This window comes from Mixophyes fleayi, chromosome 2 (assembly GCF_038048845.1).
Source record: "Mixophyes fleayi isolate aMixFle1 chromosome 2, aMixFle1.hap1, whole genome shotgun sequence".
NCBI classification, from domain to species: Eukaryota; Metazoa; Chordata; class Amphibia; order Anura; family Limnodynastidae; genus Mixophyes; species Mixophyes fleayi.
The window spans coordinates 25,131,099-25,156,608 of record NC_134403.1 but is presented as its reverse complement, the minus strand read 5'-3'; the positions used below and the strand labels follow the sequence as shown (position 1 = coordinate 25,156,608).

Below are 25,510 nucleotides of genomic sequence, written 5' to 3'. Positions count from 1 at the left end.
TCTCTGATTTAATATGGAACACTGGCTGAACACAGTTTTCCACATACCGCCAACAATCGGGTTTAAACGCACCACTCTGCAACTTTTACTAAATAGTGAAAATGTATCTTTCAGGCTTCCATGTGTTTTTCATGAAGGCCGCTACATCATCCTGAGTACTTTTTATATATTGTGTTCCCATGACACATGGAGGAAAGCGTTCAGGCAATGCCTGTCGTAAACGTTGCAAGAACGCAACTATAAACTAATAATTTAAAGCTATCTGAAGGTGGAGATCTCATTTCAGAACCATTCAAATAGAGTACAAATATTATTTTACACACATTTGGGTTTTTTTCTCAATAATATTTGATTGTTATGTAAAATGTTACAGAAAAATGTTTTCATAGTCATAATATTGGTTTATTCTAATAGCCAGTTTCCAGACAACAAATCTAGACAATGATACATAAGAAGATATACAGAAATAAGGGAAGGATAAAGGAAGAAGAGAGGGTAGTTAGAGGACACAAACGTGGCCACACTCTCCCAATTTCTGCATACATTGCTTTATATCAATATTAGACCATTGTAGAGCTCATTTGTTTCACCTGTATTTGATACGTTGATTGCCAACGAGGAGACACCACAGGGAAAGTGCAATGTGATTTGACAACTTCCCAGTGTGCTACGATAAAGATCCCCAGCATACATTGTTGTAGAGCTAACACTCCGTTCATATCATCAATTATAAAGGCCAGTTATATAAAACGTTGACAGACATATGATAGAGATATCAATGGGTGGGTAAGACACTACAGCACATTGTCTAGTACAATAACAATGTGTTAGAATGTTGCATGACTTACCTGCTATAAGAGCGTGCAGCTCGTCGTCCAGGTTACGCACCCATCGCAAGAAGCAGCTGGTACCCTGAATGAACAAAGGTAAATACCAATGTTTACTAGCTGCAGAGACAGTATACTTTAACATAAAGCACTGGAAAGGACATTGTGGATTAAATTCAATTTTATCATAAAACCCTCACAATATTCTTTTTAAACTATCATCAATTACTGTTTGCGGTTCCATTCAATACACTGCTTGATAAACATAATAGGTGTAGAGAGATGTAATACATTGGGTACATGTATAATATATATTTTATATCATACATTATTTATTTCTCTTTAGCGTTTGACCATACAAATTGTGTTCTTTTAGGATGTAGTATTATTCTATTGTTTTAATCTACTACACTATATACTCTTTTCTCCATTTTTTTTTAAATGTTCTGAGGTTTCTGCCTGGTTGAAATTCCATACAAGATATTTGGACTAACATATTGAATGCACGTTGATATTTCTCCTGCTCATGTGTTAATAGTATATATTGTGTAGCACCCATCAAGGTGAATATTTGTTTTCAGTTTTACATTGGGTACAGGGATCTACTAAAATGACCAATAACAGGTCCTTAGGAAATCAGCCCCAATTGTGGCGCTTAAAGGAGGTGACGTTAGAATTAAAAAATAATAAAGGCTAAAAAATTGTACAATTATTATGGCTCGTTTTACAATTTTTGACATTAATAACAGTTCCTGATAACACCTCCAAGGTTTATCATTTGAAATGAAGGTGTAAATAAACATCTACATTTTGTATAAGATAAATATAAAACGAAATATGTCATTGTACCCTCCAATATTCTGCACACACCATTCAGAACCCCCTCTTACCTCCTACCAACTCTGTTCCTCAATTACAGCAAGTTAACGCTCCACTGGGTGTATATTTAAGAGCTACTGGTCATGAAGGAGTGACACGCTTACAATACGGCCATTATATCAGACCGCAAGTAATGAATATGAGAATTATAGAAATTGGTACAAAAAGGGAAAATAAAAAATGTATTATAGAGGATGTACAAGAGTACGGTATTACCACTAGATAAATCATTTTCAATTGAAAATAAAATAGCATTTACATAATTAGCTTTTTGCTCCTGCAGGGTTTCCTGTCAGCCATGATGGATTTGTCTCAGGAAATGGCAGCACAGTGAAGGAGCGAGTCAAGGGCACCATGGGAATGGGTGCTACAAAATGGCAGCCGGCACCGTGTGCAGGTGTTGGCAATAGGTGGAATTTTGAAGTGATTTTTCACGGTTCCCACCATGAGCAGGTGGACCCCTGAAAAATAGGCCCATCCCCTTTTATGGAAAGTGGGGGTACACCTTGAATTACACTTAGCTGATTAATCAAGAATAATTGATAAAAAAAAGCAGAACAGGAACGTATTTTCTGCAGTTTGTAAATTAACATTATTGTTAAAGTGTCACCGACATAATTTCCACCATTCTCACTCTAAAAGCTCCTTCTTTATTATAAAGATTTTTAATTTTATGCAAATTACATATTTTACTACAAAATATAGATGTATGTTTTTTTTGTCCCCATGTGCTTTTTCCCCACCTTTGTATTATATTTGTTTTGCTTCATTATAGAAGACATCATTTTATAGAAGCGGAGTGACAGGCTTCTGTCCCATGTCTCACTACTTCTAGCATCCTGCGGAAAGCAGCACAGCAAAATAGCAAAAATTATGAGAGATTATTTTACCTTTTAATGTAAACTGTATGAACCCCATTACGAACTGATCATTGCATTTTATAGAAGCTCTAAGTCCAGTAACAGTTATGAAAATGTTCCAAATATATCTGCAATAGCTTGTTACTTAAATTTAAAAAAAAAGCTGCATTAAGCAATGGGACATATATTTTATTGTGTATTAAAATGGAACGTCACCCAAAACAGGATGTTCAGCTTTCTGTGGAATTAGCCTGAATATTTTAATCCGTGTAATGATATAGGTTTAAGGTCTTATTATATGGGATCATTGTACAACACCTCTATTAGAATATTTCCCGTCTGCCCTGACAGACCCTCACCTTATAAATACTGACAAACGACCCCAGGAAAGCCCCCAACTGGAAGTTCTCCTTGTTGTAAAACAGAGACAGTAGTCGGGAAGGTTTTGTAAACAGATGTCTGAATGTAGACGGGATACGGAGGCAGCACTGGATCAGGTACCCAACGCTGAACATTCGAATGAATCCCTGAGAACAAAGCAAATAAAAACATATCGGAGTCTTTTCCAGTAGCTTTCATTTACAGTTATAAATTGTAATACTAGCTATAAAAAAGCTTTATTGAGCAGCAGATCAAAGTATAATTTAACAGTTAAAAGCAAAGCTTCTAAAATTAAATGATTTGTTTGGTTGAGTTCAATGAGTACTTAGTAAGAAATGTAATTATATATTGTGTGTATGCACCGGGGCCCCTGATTGGCTGTAACGGACCTGCGCCGTACTCCTATCACCTAATACCGCTTGGCCTGTTTAAAACAGACTGAGCGAATCTCCCATGTGAGCTCTTCCCATTCACTGATGGACAGAGTGTTGGGCAGAACATCGACCTCCCCCCACCCGCTCCTGAAACTGGTTGAGAGCTAAGGAGAGAGGAGTGCGGTGTGTGACTGTTACAGCAATACTTCCAAGCCCCCAAAATTTGGGACAACGGATCTGATCCACAAACCTAAACCTTGAATTTTCAGAGGCCACTCCACAAATAGGTAAGTACCCTTCCCCCCCTCTTTTCCCTAGCTACTGCTATAGAAGGCTGTGTAATAAAGGCGATAACACAGCATGCAGCTCAAGACATACATGTACATTTTTACACGTGTGTCTACTAAATTATGCTTAAAGGGCTAATGAACGCAAAGCAATAATGCAGGCTGCATTCACATCGAGCTGTGTGCCCACCTGATGTTTGCCCATCATCATTATCATCATCAACTATTTATATAGATACGAGAGAGGCTAAGGTCAATTTAATAGCAGCCAATTAACCTACTAGTATGTTTTTTTTAGGAGTCTGGGAGGAAACCGGAGCACCCGGAGGAAAGCCAAGCAAACGCAGGGAGAACATACAAACTTCTTACAGATAAGGCCATGGTCAGGAATCGAACTCATGACCCCAGTGCTGTGAAGCAGAAATGCTAACCACTGAGCCACCGTGCCAGTTATATTTTTTCTGAGGCATATCTCAACCACATCAAATTAACGCCCTTGTGTACAGGAGCTGGGCAGGCAGGACTAATGCTAGTATATTACCTTGCTATATCAGTGTTTCTGCACTTAGTAACACTGTTATCTCTCACTGCTTCAGAGAAGCTAAATAACAATATCTGCATATCAGTGATTGAAGGATATGAATATACAAGTTAACCCGTGCATGATACTCATGCATTCTAGAAAATGTTTGTTCCCCGGGGGAATGTTAGGGCGGGGTGATTTAGGCCCCGCCCCCTTTCCGACTTCTGAGGCTGCCGGGGGCTGCACAGTATGTGCAGGTCCGCTCGGCAGTGACAGGCAGGGACGGTGTGTTTAAAACACAATCAGAGCAGCCGGGCAGCACACTGTCACTGCCAAACAGACCTGCACATACTGTGCAGCCGCCGGCAGCAAACCCCTGCTAGGGGGGGGGGGGAGGGGGGCGATTGCCCCGATTGCACCCCCCTGGATCCGCCACTGTACACATGTGTGTTCATGAGGTAAAATTACCTCACGAAAATGAGTTTGACCCCTCAACTCGTCAATAATGTCAGTATACCAAATTTCAGCCCTTTTTGAGTTTTTTCCCCCCACACACACTAAGAATTTAGTAGGTCAGTTAACCCGTGCATGATACACATGCATTCTAGTCAAATCAAGCTACTTAAGCTGTTAAAAACTCCCCACTGTCACCCCCGGCAACCACCAACCACTCCCAACTGTCACTTCTCCTTCAAGAAATATATATATATATTTTTTAAATCTTTATAAACACTTTTAACAATTAACAAATTAAAAACATCTTAGTATACCAAATTTCAGCCCTTTCTGAATTTTTTTTTCCACACACACTAAGAATTTAGTAGGTCAGTGTATAACTCCGCCCAGCAGGTGGCGCTGCAGCTTGGTTTTATTTTTTCCACATACAGACAGACTAACACACGCCACTAGACATTTATATTATAGATACATGTTTTGTACATGCACCAATCAGGCTGACCCTACTTTACAGACCATTTCCAAATTGAAACATAATAATCTTCAATCTTATAAAATCCAGCATTGTGCTTATACTGTGTATTCCGGCAACTAGAATGTCTCCATCACTTCACATCACTAGGTGGCAGTAGTGTAACACATATATAATATATTTGGAGATCCAGTCTATGATGTAAATGTATAATTTGTTTAGAAACATGTTTTATTTATTATTTGTCTTTCCAATCTCTCTCTGTTACCACATAGAACACTCTGAAGCAAGATCATGTAATGAGCTAAACAAGAGGGAGCGGGAGTTACCTGACCAGCATGTAAATGGTCAGTCTCATTCACCTTAATGGGGAGGATCGTGCGTATCACATATTCTCAGCTAAACATATTAAGATGACCATTTTTTCCCTTAAATTGGTGTAGGTTATTTTAAAAAAGAAAAACTTCTTGGGGAACAATGTTAATCCACATCTTCTACAGCTGGACTGATGACCACTACTGCCTCCCCCCTCCCTCACTGTAATATACTAATTACTATACTTTCACTGTCTTTGTCAAAGGATGTTTTACATGTGATAATCGCTGCCATAAACCAGCTTCACATGGCTGCATTCAGGTGAATTGTCCCTGAACAACTAGAAATTCAATTTATCAAATTTGTTTTATATATAGGTGTGTCTGTGTGACAGGAGCCTCACACCACTACTCTGTGCTGCTGGAGACCCTGCTCCTTCCACTATATAACTCTCAGCCTCGTTCTCCGGTTCACCTCCATTCACTCCAATACGAACAATGCTTACCAATGCTATAATTGTCTAAATGAGTGGTTTCCGCTTTAGCAGTAAGGTTATTATCTGACCATAGACAACCAATACTTTATGTCATGTTACAAAACGATGCCAACCAGATCCTCACTTTCTCTGTAGGGAACCTAGCCCTGCATTCATACCTAAAGTATTTTCATCTATGATAAACTCCTGAAGCTGTTACATATGTCCAGTCAGGAACAATTTCCCATAGTACTGTGCTACCTTCTAATTACAGCAATACACATTGTCTGTAGTATAAATGTAGAACGTGTCCAGGCATAGCAGCCCATACACCGTGTCTGAAAGGAATGGAGGCACCTCCATGGAAGGTTTTCCGCAGACCAACAGATCTGGGGGCCACAATGTGACCCCAAGATCCCACACCTATATTGCACTGAAGCACTAGCACAATATCAAGCTCTCTAGCTAGATCTCCTGGAGTCTTCCATATCACAGTGGTCCTTTCAGCTAGAAGATAGGCCCCGAAGTGGGGAAGGAACTGAAATTGCAATAAATACCAGATGGGTGGATATCCCCCCTAACTATTGTTTTGCACATTTTGTCACTAAAATGTTCTGTGCCTTGGCCGCTATATTGTAAAGTGATCACAGAATGTTCTTTGTATTATCCAGATGCGGGGAGAATGTTTTCTGAATTATATAGAGGTCAGTAGACCTTTTATCGTATACAGGTCTCTGCATTGTATATTGGTCATTAGAATGCTATGCATTGTATATTGATCATTAGAATGCTCCGCATTGTATACTGGCCATTAGAATGTCCTGCACTGCATACTGGTCATTAGAATGCTCTGCATTGTATATTGGTCATTAGAATGATCTGCATTGCATATTGGTCATTAAAATGCTCTGTATTGTATACTGGTCTTTAGAATGCTCTGTGTTGTATGCTGGTCATTAAAATACCCTGCATTATACGCTGGGCATTAGAATGCTCCGTATTGTATACTGGGCATTAGAATACTCTGTACTGTATATTGGACATTAGAATACTTTGTATTGTATGCTGGGCATTAGAATGCCCTGTATTGTATATTGGACATTAGAATGCTTTGTATTGTATATTGAGCATTAGAATGCTACACATTCCATATTTGCCATTAGAATGCTCTATATTGTCTGTTGGTCATTAGAATGCTCTGTATTGTACGCTGGTCATTAGAATGTTTTATTGTACACTAGCCATTATAATGTGCTGTATTGTACGCTGGTCATTAGAATTTTCTGTATTGTATATTGTCACTAGAATGCTACATATTGTATATCGGTCATTAGAATGCTCTGTATTGTATATTGATCATTAGAGTGCTCGGTATTATATATTTGTCATTCGGATGCTCTGTATTATATATTGGTCATTAGAATGCTCTGTATTGTATATTTTTGCCATTAAAATGCTCTGTATTCTATATTGGTCATGAGTATACTCTATATTGTATCTTGGGCATTAGAATGCGCTGCATTGTATACTGATCATTAGAATGCTCTGTATTGTACACTGGTCATTAGAATGTCCTGTATTGTGTATTGGTCATCAGAATGCTCGGTATTGTACACTGGTCATTAGAATGCTCTGTATTGTATACTGGTCATTGGTATGCTTTGTATTGTATATTGGTCATTAGAATGCTCTGTATTGTAAATTTGGCACTAGAGTAACCTTTGTATTGTATATTGGTCATTAGAATGCTCTGTATTGTATATCTGGCACTAGAGTAACCTTTGTATTGTATATTGGTAATAAAAATGCTCTCTGAATTGCATATCTAACACTAGACTGTTCCAATGACAGCGTCCAAGAATCTGGAGCCCTCACTTTTCTCTAAGTGTGATTCATTATCCTAATAGTTTTTTTTTCCTTTATCATAGAGATCTTTATCATCACCCATTGTATTGTTCTGATCCCTGATGTCAACTTTGGCTTAACATTTCACACTTTGGCCTATATTCCTTGAACCCAGACATATAACAATTATATACATATTAGAACCACTGTATTTGTTTCATTTGTCCTTCAATGTACATTATTTATAAGATAATCACAGGTCCATTCCCCAGGACTTAGGATATTTGTATGCAAAACTGCAGACAGCAGCTAGCGAGTTCAACAGTCTAGGTCAAGTCATTAGCATTACTAACTAATTTGATTGATTAAATGTCTTATCCCAATTAACAGTGATAATATTCATGTGCCTGGAACAGGTTTCTGGCCCAGGGATAGACATAAAAGGCTGGCTCACTTACTCATAGAATATTTTTCAATAAGGGTCTTCAAAGCAACACGCCTGCCCTCTCTGGCTGCGAGCCAGTACATCCTGGTGTAATTACTCGCTGCTCTCCAATCTGTGGATGTTTAGACATCATCAACGTACCTTAATGCAGTAAGAGATACAGTTGTCTTCGTAGTGTTTGCAACATCTGTGCCTTGGCCCGTGTTTGCATCTATAAAGAGAGGCATAAATCACACACAACTATGCAAAGTGTAAATAAAAATGTGTGTGTATCAGACAAATAAACATAAACCATTTCACCAGGACCTTTGTATTGGAAATGCCGTGCTTGTTGTACAGAACGAGACATAAGATATATAGCTAGTATGGAAACTCTAAATAAACTGGGAAAGGCGTTTGTGTGTGAGATCCACTTCCAGTTGTGTTATGAAGAACCTGCCAATCATCACACACACTACATTGTTTTCCACAGAGCAGACCAAAGACATTATGTATTAAGAAAGCAAAATACTTTGTACAACCATCTACCTTTATTATCCCAGTATGTTTTCCATTAATCCTTCCGATTTATTACTAATCTGCAAACTGTAATTTCTGCATGAGCTGCACAGTCTGCCGACCTTATATCATCCATAAAAGGTTTGTACACCTTAGAACATCATCATTTTTACCTGCAAATGGGTAAACGCATACCTCCCAACACTTAGACCTGCATAATCGGGACAAAATGAGCCCCGTCCCAACCACCCATTCTTGGATGAAGCTCCGTCCTCTCAAGTAAACTCCACCACTTTCAAGGTTCGGGCATCGGAACAGCTGGAAGGTATGGTACATATATGGAGACAGTAGGGTTAAATCATTTCTTCTTGCAATGATTTTAAATGTCTATACGAAGGTGGAGACATGAAAGATGAATTAGCCATTGTACAAATCTCAAGAACTCAGCTGCTTCACCAGTTATCTTAACTGAACGTCCTTCCTGTTCTGGTTATGGAGAAGGCTGTCACTCTGTGCTGCAGGGGCACCCTTGCGGTTATTCACCAGTTCATAGTAGATGCACTCCCTTTGCTTGGCATCAGGCTCTTTGGTGGACACAGAACCAGGACACTTGTTGTCTATGTTTGCAGAAGTTGTGGAAGCAGCTATTACCAAAGGTGGAGCTTGGCCGTCCATTGGTGATCTGTTGGTCGCAGTGCCCAGAGAAGTGGGCATAGCGCTAATTCTGCTCAGATTGGGGCTACGGCGATTCAGCTTTGGGAAACCTTTAAGAACAGAATACTGTTCATCTTCTGCCCAATGCTGTAAATATAAAACCAACTGAGATGCTAAATCACATCTCCAGTGGATGATCATATTTATGGACCCAGACTTTCTACGACAGCAATATAAATGTTCATAGTCTGGGTTCAATGTGCCATAAAATATCCAAGCACAGCTGGTACTTCTAGGTACAGCAGGCGGGTAAGCTGCCCTGAAGTATCAGGTGGCATAGGATCGTCTGAAGGAACTCAGATCTGGATCATACATCAACATATACTCCTGGGTCCAGCAGCTGAACGGAGATGGTATTCCAGTATTCCATGAAACAATCTGCTGTTCTGACACTATCTTGTCATTTCCCACTTATTGTAGTGAGAAGAGGATTATTTGGGACATTGGTCACAGAGCTGAAATCCACATGCCTATGAGGATAAACATATTTCTCGCTGGCACAATTGGATATGTTTAAAAGGACAATGTAATATTACAATGCTGTTTATTTACGTTTAAACGTACTGCTAAATACCAAAATTAACATTTTCAGATAACCATGAGGTCAAAATACACTGTTCAGTGTTACTCTTCTAACAGGTAAAGTAACAGCAGCCCAGCCTATTATAGGCAGCTGAAGCTGCTCCCATGCCTTTAATACATGGGTCCTGATGCAGGTCAAAAAGTGGGGACTGAGCAGCTGTGACATCACTAGCTCCGCCCCTGTGTATGAATCCACCAATCCACAGTCTGCCTAGCTGTCAATTACCATGTGCCTAGCTGTCAATCACCGTCTGCCTAGCTGTCAATCACCGCCTGCCTAGCTGTCAATCACCGCCTGCCTAGCTGTCAATCCCCGTCTGCCTAGATGTCAATCACTGTCTGCCTAGCTGTCAATCACCGCCTGCCTAGCTGTCAATCCCCGTCTGCCTAACTGTCAATCACGGTCTGCCTAGCTGTCAATCACCTTCTGCCTATTTAATTGCAGAAGAACCTCCCTCCTAACATGGCATCTGCAGCAGCAGACTGATAGAGACATATTTAGTTCAGTATAAGCATTGTCGTTATTTTAGGGTTATTATTAATCTCAGCAATACACAGAGATTCACATAATACGTCATCATATAACATCTCCTCTCTGACATCTGATATCTGCATATTATTTCACCAGATTTTTCTGACACCGACAGTGAAGCAGAGTGAGGTCAATAAACAGACATCAGCCTGATTGCACAATAGTGTGATAATAGGGAGCAGTGCGCGGTGTCTCTGACTGTATTCTTCTTCTGTGGCCCTGTATGTGAAACATGTTGTGCACCACACAGGAAGACAATCCATGAGAACGCGGGATGCTGATATTTCCCCCAAGGCTGATATACTTACAGGATTTAAGGATATGGTTTTGACTGGGTTTTGGGATTTCCATTTCTGTTACCGTTTTTTCATGATAAAGGTAAATGAACGCTATTTTTAATGCCGCCTGTACTTACATTGAGTCCATGAGTCTCTTTATGAAGGAAAATATATTAATCCGTCGAGACGTCTCTGTCCGCTCCGTGCTCTTCTTCCCGGTTTTGGCATACATGGTCTCAGGCAACAGTGAGTGAGCCGGGATTTCTTCTTTTCCCACGATGAATCTGGTCGGAAAAGGAAACAGTGCTGTTAGTGTCCATTTATCTCCTCATTCAACTACTGCTTACCATCTGCAGAATACAATCTGAAATCATAAGTTCACCTGTCTCCCCGACCACAATTCACTTGTGATCCATCATGGACAGTGGTTCCACTGTATGGTGATTTCTCCCATATTGATCATCTGTGATGGCCTTTAGCATCTCTCATATTGAGGACCCACATTAACTGCTCATTAACAAGTGAGCTTATTTGTCATCTGACCGGAGACTTTCCGATTCGCTGACTCTGTGATCTGTCGCTGACAGCAGGATCGCTGTCGGGTGTCCACTAACATCTATACAGTGTTGCTCCTCTATTAATAATCAAAATAGCATTTCATATCTTCCCCGGCCTTGATATATTTCCTCGCTAACTGGAGTCACTAAGTTTCAGTCATTAAATTGAAATTAATCGATGACAGCAGCGCTGATATGAGGCACAGCCTAGCGACTTCATTCGGAGTCTTTCTTTCAATGTTGTCACGTAGAACGGACCTTACTAGAGTGTCATGCATGGAGTTATTAAAGACACCTAACACTCTAAAGTTTTTATTTGCTGTTAACTAAATCAACAAGTGTTTTAAAGGTTAATCCATCTGGTACAGCGCTCCTGCTTAGACCTCCCAATCTTACTGTAATTATTTAAAAATATAGGGGTCTATTTATTAAAGGGAGAAGCCCTAAATCCTGGGATAATGGGACATTTGCACATTTAGCTCTTCTAACTAGTTACCAAAGACCCCAACTGGTGTAAGCACAAAAACTGCGCGGCGGGAGCATATGAAGCCCTCTGCCTCTTCCCTCATCAGCGAGAGGGGTATATACAATCCTCTGACTATGTCTGACCACTGCTAAAACTTTAGAGGATTTGAAAACACTGCTTTGAGGCAGATATTGTCATATTGTGAGCCAGACATAGGCAGAGGACCATCTAGATTCTTAAACTTCAGGCATTTACTGTTAGATACACTCTGCTAGAGAGTATCTAACCATAAGTTAGTCAGGAGCTTTTACTTACAGAATATGAAAAAGACGTCAGCAGTCAGCTACAAAATGATATTTTATTAACATAGTTTGCAATGTTTATTGAAATGCTGAAATGTGTATTACAATGTACTAAGATAAACTTGTCATGTTTGATTCTCAATGCATTTTATTAATATCTAATCTTATATGGTTCATTAATAATCCGCTTCTGTTGACTCCTTCATCATATTGCTTAACCAGAACGGCTGAGCCTTTTACCAGTGTTCAGTAGTCACCAGTGGACGATCTTGGGATGATACAACAGACTGACCAAATGAGCTGATCTTATATCATTATTTTATTGCTACAAATTTGGCTTTAGAAAGTATCAGTATCACACTCTGCTATTGGATGCAGGTAACATGGGGGGACCTCCCCTTTTTGTGCAAACAGTCAGGCCATTTAAGGTAAAATAATTTAACCAAAATTAAGATTTTAAATAATTAAAGGGAATGGACAAACCAGAATCTCTGTTATATGGTCAAGTAACTACCCAATAATTAATTTTGTGAAAAAGCTTTTTTATCTGCGCTTTTAGCGGTCATCATCAACATTTATTTATATAGCGCCAGCACATTCCGGAGCGCTTTAAAAAGAGCTTAATTATCTGCACTTTTAGCTGTCCTTTTACTTGGAAGGCTCCAAACTAAAACTAAGAATTTACTTTTGGGTGGAATGAGGTGTTTTAAAATAAAATGCTAGGATTCTGTCTCCTATATCAGTGAGCCTTACTCAGGTTGTCAAAGCTCCTAATGGAAATGAGATGTTCATTGGGAGATGTTTAGACAACCTCTAATAGGAGGGGAGGGGGGTCTCCTGTTAGAGGCACTGCAGGACCCTCCAGTAAGTAACCTATTCCCACCAGTTCTGGATGGATTCGGCCTTTGCGATAAAAATATAATTCTTAATGCTGATCAATGCTCCATGACTCCGGGAGAGGGAACGCATGCTGCAGAGGTCGTTCAGACCACAAAGCGCCTTGGTTTTGTACTCGCCTTTCTGGATGTCCGACCACTGCGCTTCAACATACACACTGACTCTCTACTAAAATACATTGCCAGTTTTTCTCCTAAGATACTGCTTGGTACAGCCTCATTTATGGCTTAAATTAAGCATGAGAGCCTAGAAATGTGCTTCTCCAAAGTGCAATCTCTCTGTAACGCACTCTCTAGTTTAATTTTCCTTTTTTATTATTATTATTATTATAGCTTTTTAATATTGTGCTCATACCTTCCACTCTATTATTGACTCTTAGCGCCTTGAACCCAACACTTCTACCTCTCTTACCATCTACCTCCCCTTGTCCCACTATCCAATCATTTCAGTCCATCCCACTTTCCCAACCTACTCGCTTATCCACAGATACCAGCTAACACGCCACATAACCCGTTACTCTAACCTCGCCCACTTAACGTTCTACGCACTATTTATAACACCTGAGAACATATACATCTTTCTAGCCTATTACACATCTTATACCGGAGTATAGGGGGAGACCTGAGACTAACCAATCGTTAGAAGCTTAAAAATTGATTCTATTTTTAAAAGAGGATTAATTATAAAAACAAAGTCTGAGATAGTCTAAGCCATATCTAGCTATCATACCTTACATACTGCACACATATTTAGTGGCCCTATACTTAGGTATAGTAGTCGACTGATTATTTTGCACTAAAAGTGTGTAAAATTAACTTATGGGAAGATTATTGAAAAGTGAATTTTTTTGCTAATTTGTCTTTTTTCCCTCCAGTTATTTATTGCACTATGCTACCAAAAGAAATCCGTATCTGTCCCGCAAATAATGTGAAATTAGCTCGACTACACAAAGTTCACCCAAAGTGTGAAATTACCCCAGTCACGAAAGCATGTAATTGCCCCGGGTCACGGAACAGCGAAATAACTCCAGACCAGACACGGTGCAAGTGGTGATGAATGGGAGAAAACCATACATGTAATTCAATGCTGTCTTCATAAAACTTCAATGTCTTATAAGACTTCAATGAACTCTAAATGTTTGCAACATGTATTGTATGTATGATATTATAATTATTATTAACTTTAATTTATTTAGCAGAAACATATGACGCAGCTATTGTGTCTAGACAACGCGGTTGGGAATAAATATTTTTGACAGTATTAACAGAACACAGAAATAAACTTTTATTACAAAAGAAATTCCTGGAGTTTGACTGTAGCACTAAAGCCAAAGTCAGCGCAAGTATTTCACGGAAAACGTCCACTAATCATACTGCTTAGTACAGCTCTTCCACTGCAGCGCCAGGAACACCAGCAGTATTTGGAAAGTTTAGATTAAGGTCAAGTTGCTTGTAAATCTTACAAAGTTTGTTTGTCAAACCCAAAGTACACAAACTCTGGCTCTGAATTCAATCTATAAACTTCAAGGTACCGAACGAAAAAAAAAAAAGATTTAGAATCTAGTGTTCCACGATGGGGATTGTGATGGCAGATCCGCCAAGACAGTATTGTACACAACCTCTACGGACGCATCAGCTCTGCGAAATATTTTAGAATGTTTTCAAATATGCAAATGATCTAGGACATTCTAGAATGTTTAGTATATCAGAGTTTAACTTACTTAAGGGCTGAAAAGGCAAATCCCTGTAGTCCGTCCTTACACCTGAAACAACAGAAAGATGATTTATTTGCACTGGAACTTTGGAAGAGGTACTTAACCATCAGTAAATTCACATAAATTAACATATAAGACCTGAAATATATAAAAGATCTAACAGTCAATTGGTCTTCTTATATGTAAATGTTTCCAAAAATAATTCACAGTGGAGGAAGATTTTTGTCTTATGTCCCTGAGACTTCCTGGACGGCTCCTCAGCACCTGATAACAGAGACCACTAGCTGTATAGCAGGAATAAATACAATATAAGCATTTTCTGCATGTTTTTCGAGAACTTTTCACGTTTAATGTCCCTTTGACGTGTACGGGATCTTCTTGTATACAATCACTTTACTATCTTTATAACTTTAACTAAAGATAAATAAAATGTATCATTGTTGACCAATTTGTAAATATATGTTCTTAAAACAGACATAACAACCTTAACGCTGATGTAGGAGGCGCTGTCAGAGAGAACCCTGTTGAATATTTAAGCTTAGATCTTTCTTCCCAAATTTTTAAATGAGATCAAAGACTAAAGAAATTTCTAGATTGCAATTTCTAGATCTATATTTGATATTCATTTATGTTATACACATTTATATTTTTCATAAGTCTGTTCTATACAACAATAACAGTATATATAATTGGGGGTCTTATTTTGCGGGTATACAGTATATTTGCATATATTACATGCTTTTAATTGGTTTTATATATGATCATCGTTTTTAATCAGTATGATCAGCAGTATGTATATGATTTTTATATACAAGATTATTATTATTAATACACATTATGCATCAGTAAGGTGACTGTGTACGACATGCTAGTAATTCATGTAGGGGGAGGTAATTTGGGGGTGGTGCTTATGTGGTATTTAATTAGTAAAATAAAGAAGGATCTGTTCAAGATATTAGTCATACTTACCTACTTGTTTCCGGGAGAGGGGCGTGGCTAGGGGGTGGGGCGCAGCTATACGCGTCATTTTGGCCCCACCCCTGCGACGGAAATGACGGGTTTTGCTGGGGGAGGGGGCGAAAATGGCGCGATTTACCGATAATCGCGTCAAATTCTTGGTGAATCACGCCATTTTCACAAGGGAATTCCGGGATGCGGGAGAAATGCCAACTCTCGCTGGGGGGGGTTTGGCAAGTATGATATTATGCGGTTTCCTAATACAAGGAGGAAACTAAAATCGTAGTCCACTTGCTCATGGTTTCCTGCTTTGAATACTGTAACCTTCTCCTCGCTATCTTCCCTTTCTCCTGACTCTCCCCTCTCAGTTCACCATGACTAATCTCTCTCTCCTTTATCTGCTGAAGCCCTCTGCAAATCCCTCCTCCTTTCAAATCCAGTTCAAGCTCCCCTTCTACAAAGCCCCCCACAGTGTCTCCCCTCCCTACACCGCTGACCTTTAATCAAGATATAACCCTGCCTGACCTCTAGGCTCCACCTCTGACCTGCACCTCGTATCCCTGGCTCATTATCTTCTTCCACCCCAGGCTCCAAGACTTCTCTCCCAAGCTGCTGCTCACCACCGGAACTCCCTAATACACTCTAAAAAACTACCCCCCCCCACTCACAAACCCTTCAAGTGCTCCATCAAAGCCCACCTCTCCTTGCTCGCTTACCGTCCCTCCTCCTAGACCCCAACTTTGTCATCTGCTCCCTCTCTTGCATGTTTGCCCCATCTACTCCGTCCAGAGCCGTAACTTAAAATTTTAGCAGCTGGGTCGAGAAACAAAAATGCCACTCCCCCTTGTTCTCAATTTTAACCAAACTAACCTAAAATATTCAGACATGGCACCCCCCCTTCAGCGTTGAGCCCTGGGCGATGGCCCCTACTGCACAGTCCTAGTCACTCCTTCTGTCTCCCGACCCCTCCCTTAAAATGTAAGCTCTGACTCGCAGGGTCCTCTACATTTAGTCTTCTATCCGACGGTCCTGTATGTGTGCCTCTGTTACGTTGTTCGCTGTAAATGGTTTGCCGTATTGTGCTATTTACCATATTAGGCAAGTGTACTGCTGTGTGTGTTTTATGCTGTTATTGTATTTATGTACAATTATTGTATGTTTTGTATTGATGTACCCTGCTGAGCTTTATAAATAAACGATGAGGAATACGACGGTGGTCTGGAGAGAGAAGGTGGTGGCACCAAAGATCTCAGAAAGCAGCACCAGGCAATAACATACAATATCAACAGATGCGGAGAAACACACCCTGGGTACAAAGGGAAAGCAATTAGCACTATGCAGCTGTGTATTTGTCCAAACTTAAACATCCAGAGCCAGAGTATGGGTGAAATTACATTTCAGTTAATAAATTACTGGTACTTGGAATAAAGTCCCACCTATTTACCTGAAGAGGATAACTTTATTCTTTACTGTTATACTACAGTACATAAAGCTGCCGCTATATTCCATTCCCAGTCTTGTACTCTGCACGATTCAGAACCCGTCAGAGATTACACAGCAGGTGTTGGTGGTAAATATTCAGAAACTGGAGGATGAATAGATGGTCTCAAGTTACCGCTGTGTCAGGTACATTAGACAGGAAAGTCTGCAGCTTTACATGACGTAAGCTGTAACATACACCGTCACCTTACTCGGGTCTCCAAATCCTCCAAACAATGTGGGCTGACCTCCTATAGTCTACTGTGATTTCCTCTGGATTTGGCAGCCATCCGTAGGTGCTGGAGTCTGCACAAACACCCACGGAATACATAGAGGCTCTGCGTAAACCTTCTTATGCATTGTGCTACACAAAGCCCGCAGAGGAGAGAGTGTGTCTCATAAAGACAAGCAGTATCCTGTTACTTTCCAAAATAACTGCTAATCAAGCAGGTGGCTTCAGATACGAGAATACGCCCTTTTCCCTTTCAAGGTGGAGGTGATTATAACATCCCTCCAGTCGTACACCATAGAGCACTGTAGATAGGAGTTACATGTTCAAAATGTCGATTATTTGACCAGTTACGGATTTGGATGCAAAATTTTGCATAATTCAGCAGTAAGGGATCTATTTATTAAACAGTGTTAGGCTAAAACTTAAATGCTCTGTTATCATTTTGGACAATTTATCAAAGGGTGAATGGCTGGTAAAACCGCATGCAGCAAATGCCTTCTTATAACAGAACACATAAGCTAGTTTAGAACCATCAGCATTATCCAACAGAACCAAACAGTGAAATATTAGTGTGAACAGAGAACACGGTGGATCAGGCTGCATGACCATGATTAATCTCATTACCATGTATACATATCCTCTGGAGTACGCCTCCGGTGGACCCAAATATATTTGCCTTAATACAGAGAACTCAAAGGGGGAAATTCAATCAGCACAGTGACTTAGTGGTTAGCACTTCTGCCTCACAGCACTGGGGTCATGAGTTAAATTCCTGACCATTGCCTTATCTGTGAGGAGTTTGTATGTTCTCCCCGTTTTTGCGTGGGTTCCCTCCGGGTGCTCCGGTTTCCTCCCACACTCCAAAAATATACTAGTAGGTTAATTGGCTGCCATCAAATTGACCCTAGTCTGTGTTAGGGATTTTAGACTGTAAGCCCCAATGGGGCAGGGACTGATGTGAGCGAGTTCCCTGTACAGCGCTGCGGAATTAGTGGCGCTATACAAATAAATGATGATGATGAAGTGTCTCATGGACGTTCTGGAGACGTTTTTTCGGCAGAGATTTCTGTAAAATCTCTGCTAATTTTTCCTCACACCCCATAGATTTGTGAAGAAAAATTAGCAAAGATTGTTGCCGTAATTGCCGCCAATTTGTGCGACATATCGATGGCAACTGAATTCCCCCTATAGTGTGAATGACCTTACAAGTCCCTTACTGCTTTGTGTGCTGCAATATATCCCTCTGCCACTAGATGTCTCCATACACCAGGCACTAGCCCTAGTGAGAAATGTTCTTCCCATCCTGACTGTACATGTGCAGATTGGTCCATTTTACAAGAAACTAGAGCTATAGAATAGTAAAATGTGAACACCTTTTTATACTCCGCTCGTGCCTGTCTGGAGCGGAGTCACACTGGGTCTGCACACAGTCACACAGAGCTCATGTTTCTAACCTGCCCACAAGTGTTGTTAACACTAGTTCTGGACTATTTTTACAATATCTGGTTTCTGAAAAGTTTAAGCGTCTGACACTGGAAATTTGTGCAGACAAGACTCCTGGCCTCACTAACTTCCCCGTGCTGGGTATATTTCCGCTTCATAAGTTATGACCTTATGTGTTCATTTGATGAAACTGATAAGAGTCTCAGTGATTTTGGGAACGCCATAATACCTTTGTGTTATTTAGAAATACTGAGCTTGAGACTGAAGACTGACAAGTGACAAAACACATTTTCAAGGAAAACAACATATTAAAATATCTAAACAGAAAAAATAAAGAGGGGGGTTAATACATACTTGCCAACTCTCGGAAACAAGTTTCCGGGAGAAGGGGCGTGACTGGAGGGCGGGAGGGGGCGGGACGAGGTAAAACATGTCATTTTGGTCCCGCCACCCGCGAAAACGTAATTTACGTCGCGGGGGGCGGGGCCAAAATGACGCGATTGGCCTCGTCCCGCCCCCTCCCGCCCTCCAAAATGGCGTCAATCACCGAGAATCGCGAAATTTCTCTGTGAAATCCAGGATGCGGGAGAAATGTCTGGGAGACTGAACCGAATTTCGGGAGTCTCCCGGACATTCCGGGAGAGTTGGCAAGTATGGGTTAATCTGCACACAACCAAAATTGGCAAATGTTAGAAAAGCTGCATCACCACTGTGACTAATTTTATAAAATACAGAACAAGGATAGAGGAGCACATTCCAGCCACATTAATATAATATCTGAATAAACTAAATATCTAATTAAACATGAAATCTTCTCGCCCATCTACCACATCAAGGTGACCTCATTCGGATGGTTACTTAAAAGGTTGATTCATCTCTATAACATTGGTGGACGGCTACAGAAAGCATTTAGAAATCCAGGGATGGGGGAGGAGGGCACAGATCTTCAAATTATGTGGCCCCTTAGAAGTTATTGTTTGGCGATCACCAGACATAAAAAAAACATACACTACAGGAAACATTAAGCAGCCATGGGATGGGGGAGGGGTATCGTAATACGCAGATCTCCCCCATTGTGGCTTTAATAAACTCATTTAATACTGTAGGTTGCCTAGTTTTTAAAATGGTTGGGCTACCCAGATTATTCATACACATTTTATGCATTTCATTCAAGACAGTGCAAACTAGCAAAAAAAAAAAGTGTTATTTTCAAGTGGAGATTTTATTAGGATAACCCATGTGTAGCATCCCGCCTTTTGCTATTTTGCAGGGTGGGCATGAACGTTATACCGTGGGCATTGGAGTGGCAATGTACACAGTAAACTTGTGAGCTGTACTTTATAAAGGAGAACATGGTGAAAACGTTTACTCTTGTAAACACTGACTTTATAAACAGTGAGTTCTGATGTCATTGTTTATAATCGGTGAGTTCTGTCATCACTTCAGTGTTTATTAGGATAATTACTGTATTATACGCTGTAAATTTTAAAATGAGATTTCACCTTGGATTTCTGTGACCTGTATTAAAGGACTTACAGCCTCATGCTTTATATGGTAACATAACTATTCATATAATCTACAGTAGTGAGTATATTATCCCAAATGTAATGGTCCACATACTTTGACCAACTTGGTATCCTTATTAAGTGTTTTTAGCAATTATTTATCACTATCTAATCAAATAAAATAGCCCTGACTATCTAGGAAATAAATACAACTATAAAATTCAGTTTAGATAAAATAAAATAGTGTAACTACAGATTACATAATTATTCATGGCATCCGTTATGCCCATAGACCATGTTGTATGACAAAACAGCACGCACTGAATTGCACCTTTGTTCCTTCCTATAACTCCTTATAGCACACTTGTTTTAGCCAAAGTCAGGAAAGTATGAAAAGCAATAGCAACAGCTCCCCCTGCAGGACGACATTATGATTGCTTTCCATATCATCATCATTTATTTATGTAGCGCCAGCAAATTCCGTAGCGCTTTACAATTGGGAACAAACATTAATAAAACAATACTGGGTAATACATACAGACAGAGAGGTAAGAGAACCCTGCTCACAAGCTTACAATCTATGGGACAATGGAAGTTTGAAACACAAGGGCACGTGCTACATCATATTGTACATTGGACCAGCTATAATGCAAAGGTAAAAGTACTGAGTGGGCTGTGTGTGTGGCAATGTTGGTCACAGGGTTGTTGTCTTGTGTTAGCTGTGTAGAGGGTGGTAATAGGGGAGATTAAGAGGGTGGTAGAGGAATACTATAAGCTTGTCTGAAGAGGTGGGTTTTCAGAGAACACTTGAAGGTTTGGAGACTAGAGGAAAGTCTTACTGTGCGAGGGAGGGAATTCCAGAAAGTGGGTGCAGCCCGAAAAAGTCTTGTAACCGGGAATGGGAGGATGTGATGAGAGTGGAGGAGAGACGTAGATCTTGTGCAGAACGGAGGTGTCGAGTAGGGAGATATTTTGAGACAAGTGAGGAGATGTATGTCAGTGCAATTTTGTTGATGGCCTTCTATGTTAGTAGAAGAATTTTATATTGGATTCGTTGAAATACAGACAACCAATGTAGAGACTGACAGAGTGGCTCAGCAGAGGAAGAACGGTTTGCAAGGAAAATCAATCTAGCCGCTGCGTGCAAAATAGATTGTAGGGGTTCAAGTCTGATTTTGTAAGACCAGTAAGGAGGGAATTGCAATAGTCGATGCGGGAGATGATGAGTGCATGAATTAAGGTTTTTGCTGTTTCTTGTGTGAGATATGTGTGTATTCTGGAAATGTTCTTTAGATGTACGTAACATGATTTAGATAAGGAATTGATGTGGGGAATAAATGATAGTTGTGAGTCAAGAATTACACCTGGGCAGCGAGCTTGCGGGGTGGGATTTATGGTCCTGTCATCAACAGAAATAGAAATGTCAGTCAGGAAACTTCTGTTTTTGGGTCAGAATATTATTAATTCAGTTTTGGAAAGATTGAGTTTGAGAGAAGACATCCAAGATGAAATGGCAGAAAAGATAACACAGATGGTGAAAGATCAGGAGAGGATAGATAAATTTGTGTATCATCCGCATAGAGATGATACTGAAATCCAATGGAGCTTATTAGTTTTCCAAGAGAAGTGGTGTAGATCAAGAATAGCAGAGGACCTAGGACTGAGCCTTGTGGAACTCCAACTGATAAAGGAAGCGGAGCAGAGGTGGATCCAGAGAAATTAACACTGAAGGAGCGATTAGATAGGTAGGATGAGAACCAGGATAGGACACAGTGCCTTCAAGACCTAGGGATTGTAGCGTTTGTATGAGGAGAGTGTGGTCAACAGTGTCAAATGCAGCAGAGAGATCCAGGAGAATTAGAAGACAGTAATGGCTTTTACTTTTTGCTGTGATCAAATCATTGACAACCTTGGTTAGCGCAGTCTCTGTGGAGTGTTGAGAGTGAAAGCCTGACTGAAGATCCGATAGGTTGTTTGCTGTAAGAAAGTGTGTGAGGCGAGTGTAGGCAATTCTCTCGAGAAGCTTGGAGGGGCATGGGAGCTGGGAGATGGGGCGGTAATTTGCGAGAGAGTTAGGGTCAGAATTCTGTTTTTTTAAAATGGGAATAATCACTGGATACTTGAATAGTGATGGAAAAATACCAGTAGAAAGAGATAAATTACAGATTTTAGTTAGAGAGGGAATGAGCACACAAGACAGGGATCTCCTAATTTGTGAAGGAATGGGATCAAGAAGACAAGAGGTAGAGTAGGAAGATGAGAAGAGAGTAGAAACTTCCTCTTCATTTGTGGGATCAAATGAAGAGAGAGTGTCAGAGAGTGCTACAAAGGAGTTGAGCTGATTGCTTGTCAAGGGAGATGATACCATTTCAAGTCTGATCTTATCTATTTTGTCCTGGAAATAGGAAGCAAGATCCTGGGCACGGATGGTAGTTGGAGGATTTGGGGCAGGAGCATTCAGAAGAGAGTTAAATGTGTTAAAGAGGCGTTTGGGGTTAGAAACCTGAGCATAGATGAGAGATTGGAAGTATGTTTGTTTTGCAGTGTCCAGAGCATTTCTATAGGAGTGGTAGATATCAGTATATGTGATTAAATCATTAGAGGCACAAGATTTACGCCAGGGACGTTCTGCTTTACGAGAAAGTTAATGTAGAGTGTGTGTTACTTTAGTGTGCCACGGTTGGCAACAAAGTCTACGTGGAGTATGTAGTGTCGCTGGAGCAACTTGATTCAGGGCAGTTGCTAGGGTTTGATGAAAATGGGGTACTGCCCGATCAGGGGAGGAGAATGTAGATATTGGGGAGAGAAGGTGTTGGAGAGAGGTAGAAAACTGTTGAAGATCAATAGAGTTGATATTCCTGCGGGTACGAGGAGGCTTGGAAGAGTTTGACACTAGGGAGGGTAAAGAACTGGGGGTGAGCGAGTATCTAATAAGGTGATGATCCGAGAGGGGGAAAGGAGTGTTAAGGAAATCAGAAACTGAGCAAAGTCTAGAGAAAACAAGATCAAGACTGTGAAATTTAAAGATATTTTTAAATAAATTTTACAAGGTATCTTAGCTCAACACAGTGTTATGTAGTTTTCGTTACAAAGTAACAATGTCCCCGAATGTGTGAACCCTATTATAGCCACTGAAGCTGATGGACAGGCAACAACAGGGAAACGTATTTGCTCATCCAACACACTAAAATGCTATGGGGTGTGAGACACTCAGTAGGGACGGAGAGTTTGAAGCCTGTTCTGACAACAAAGGAAATATACTGTCATCAGAATTCTACCATGAAATGTGCTGACTTGTTTGGGAAAGGACGTTTTTTTTTCTAAGATCGATGTAGTAAAAAATATATGAGTAGTTCCCACATAAGGCACGACACTACGCTGCCATGATTTGTTAATAGGCAGACAGTAAAGAACAGAGTCCGTGAACAAATTCACGACAGCAGGAAGCAAAAGAAAACGTGACACTTTCATTCAGGAGATTTACATGTTCAGTAAAAGTAGTCGCCTCTTATAACAATCATATGACCTGGAGCAGGATTATTTGCAAACTGTTTTAAACACTTTAGGATCGTGTATTTTTTTTTCCGAAGCATTAACCAATTCCATAAGTTCAATAAATTCCTGTGCCGTGTGTGTTTACCATGTAATGGCTTCAAGCTGCCAGTTGCTGAAAACTATGTGTATGTATACTTATTACACAATGGCCTGGTTTGTTTTATTGCTAACAATCCGACTAATCTAGAACGTATGAGCTCATGTGTTTTTTTTTGGTTTTTTTTTGTTTGTCCTTCAAATCAGGTGCCCCAAACTGCATAACTGTTACCTTAATTTACCTGAGTTGACCATAGCGATGAGTGAAGCTCTGGCAAAATATCGCGTGAAGCAACTTCTGTGGCGAGGCTGGCGGCTTGGCAGAGGTGAGACTTTCCGCTTTTGCGCTAACATTCGACTTTGTATTTGAAAATTTGCTTTTACCGGAATTTATACTCTATTATAGAATGAAGTGCATATTCTGTGGACCATACCTCGATTTGCGAAATATATACACAGGCTGCCACTTTATTTTTCTTCTGTGTGTTAACCGACATACCGTCAATATTTCTGGATGTATATTTTTAGTTTATGGACTGGATGGAGCACAAACCACTGCTATAACTTCTGAATAACAAGCTATACTAGGGCAGGGAATCGTTCTGTGGATACTTTCTATTACTAAGGACACCCTATTCCTTCAGACTAATATGCTACAATTACCAGCTCACTACACCCATCATTCTTCTATGATGCAGCACGGTGGCTAAGTGGTTAGCACTTCTGCTTTACAGCACTGGGGTCATGAGTTTGATTCCCAACCATGGCCTTATCTGTGTGGAGTTTGTATGTTCTCCCCGTGTTTGCGTGGGTTTCCTCCGGGTGCTCCGGTTTCCTCCCACACTCCAAAAACATACTGGTAGGTTAATTGGCTGCCAACAAATTGACCCTAGTTTCTCTCTATGTCTGTCTGTGTGTATGTTAGGAAATTTAAACCAGATAAGGGACATGACCACTTGTGTCAAGTTTAAGTCTTTGAACTTGGAAAAATGTGCACACATCCTACAAGAGGATGGTAGAAATTCTCTTTCAAGACTAGAATAATGTGTGGTTTTATTAGGCCTAAATCACTGCTATAAGTCCAGCACATTTTGGAAACAACGATGACCCACAGCATGGTTCACGGCACTTGCTAATAAGTAATTAACTACCAAGTTAAATCATCAACATGAGCGGATACTTTCTAGGTTTCAATTCGTGAAAAGTTGGTCAGACGCTACAATATTGTCAACGCTGTGGGTCAACTGGTCCTGTATCACAGTAATTGTTTTCTTGAAATATGAACGATGCCTGATGGTAAAATGGATTACCTGGATTATTTTCGGGAATGTTGATAAATGCTGCTGGACGACTGTTATTGGCCTATGTTTAGTCTGCGCGTCAAAATCTCTCTGCATGTTGCAAGATATGACTGCCAGATACAGAGACACAGGCTCACGGCTCTCAGCATGTCAGGTGAAGGCAGAGGGGAGGAAAAGATGGAAGATTTTACATTATACAGAACAGACAGGGCTCAGAGGGACGTACCAAAGCATCTATGCTCACTACATCATGTGCCATGTGACTGTGGTTGCCCTGGTAGCCCATGACACTGTGCAGCATTATATACCATTAATAGCAGTCT

At 40.3% G+C, this 25,510-nt stretch overlaps 1 protein-coding gene across 1 annotated transcript in view; it reads right to left on the bottom strand.

Moving 5' to 3' along the window:
* Window positions 1-25,510, bottom strand: part of TMEM135 (transmembrane protein 135) — a 265,659-nt gene that overhangs the window by 13,447 nt on the left and 226,702 nt on the right. The window contains exons 7-11 of the mRNA XM_075198696.1: window positions 14,686-14,727; window positions 10,881-11,027; window positions 8,281-8,350; window positions 2,926-3,093; window positions 849-912 (exon numbers count right to left, since the gene is read on the bottom strand). Of these exons, the coding sequence (XP_075054797.1) occupies window positions 849-912; window positions 2,926-3,093; window positions 8,281-8,350; window positions 10,881-11,027; window positions 14,686-14,727 (491 nt within the window). The remainder of the gene's footprint in view (window positions 1-848; window positions 913-2,925; window positions 3,094-8,280; window positions 8,351-10,880; window positions 11,028-14,685; window positions 14,728-25,510) is intronic.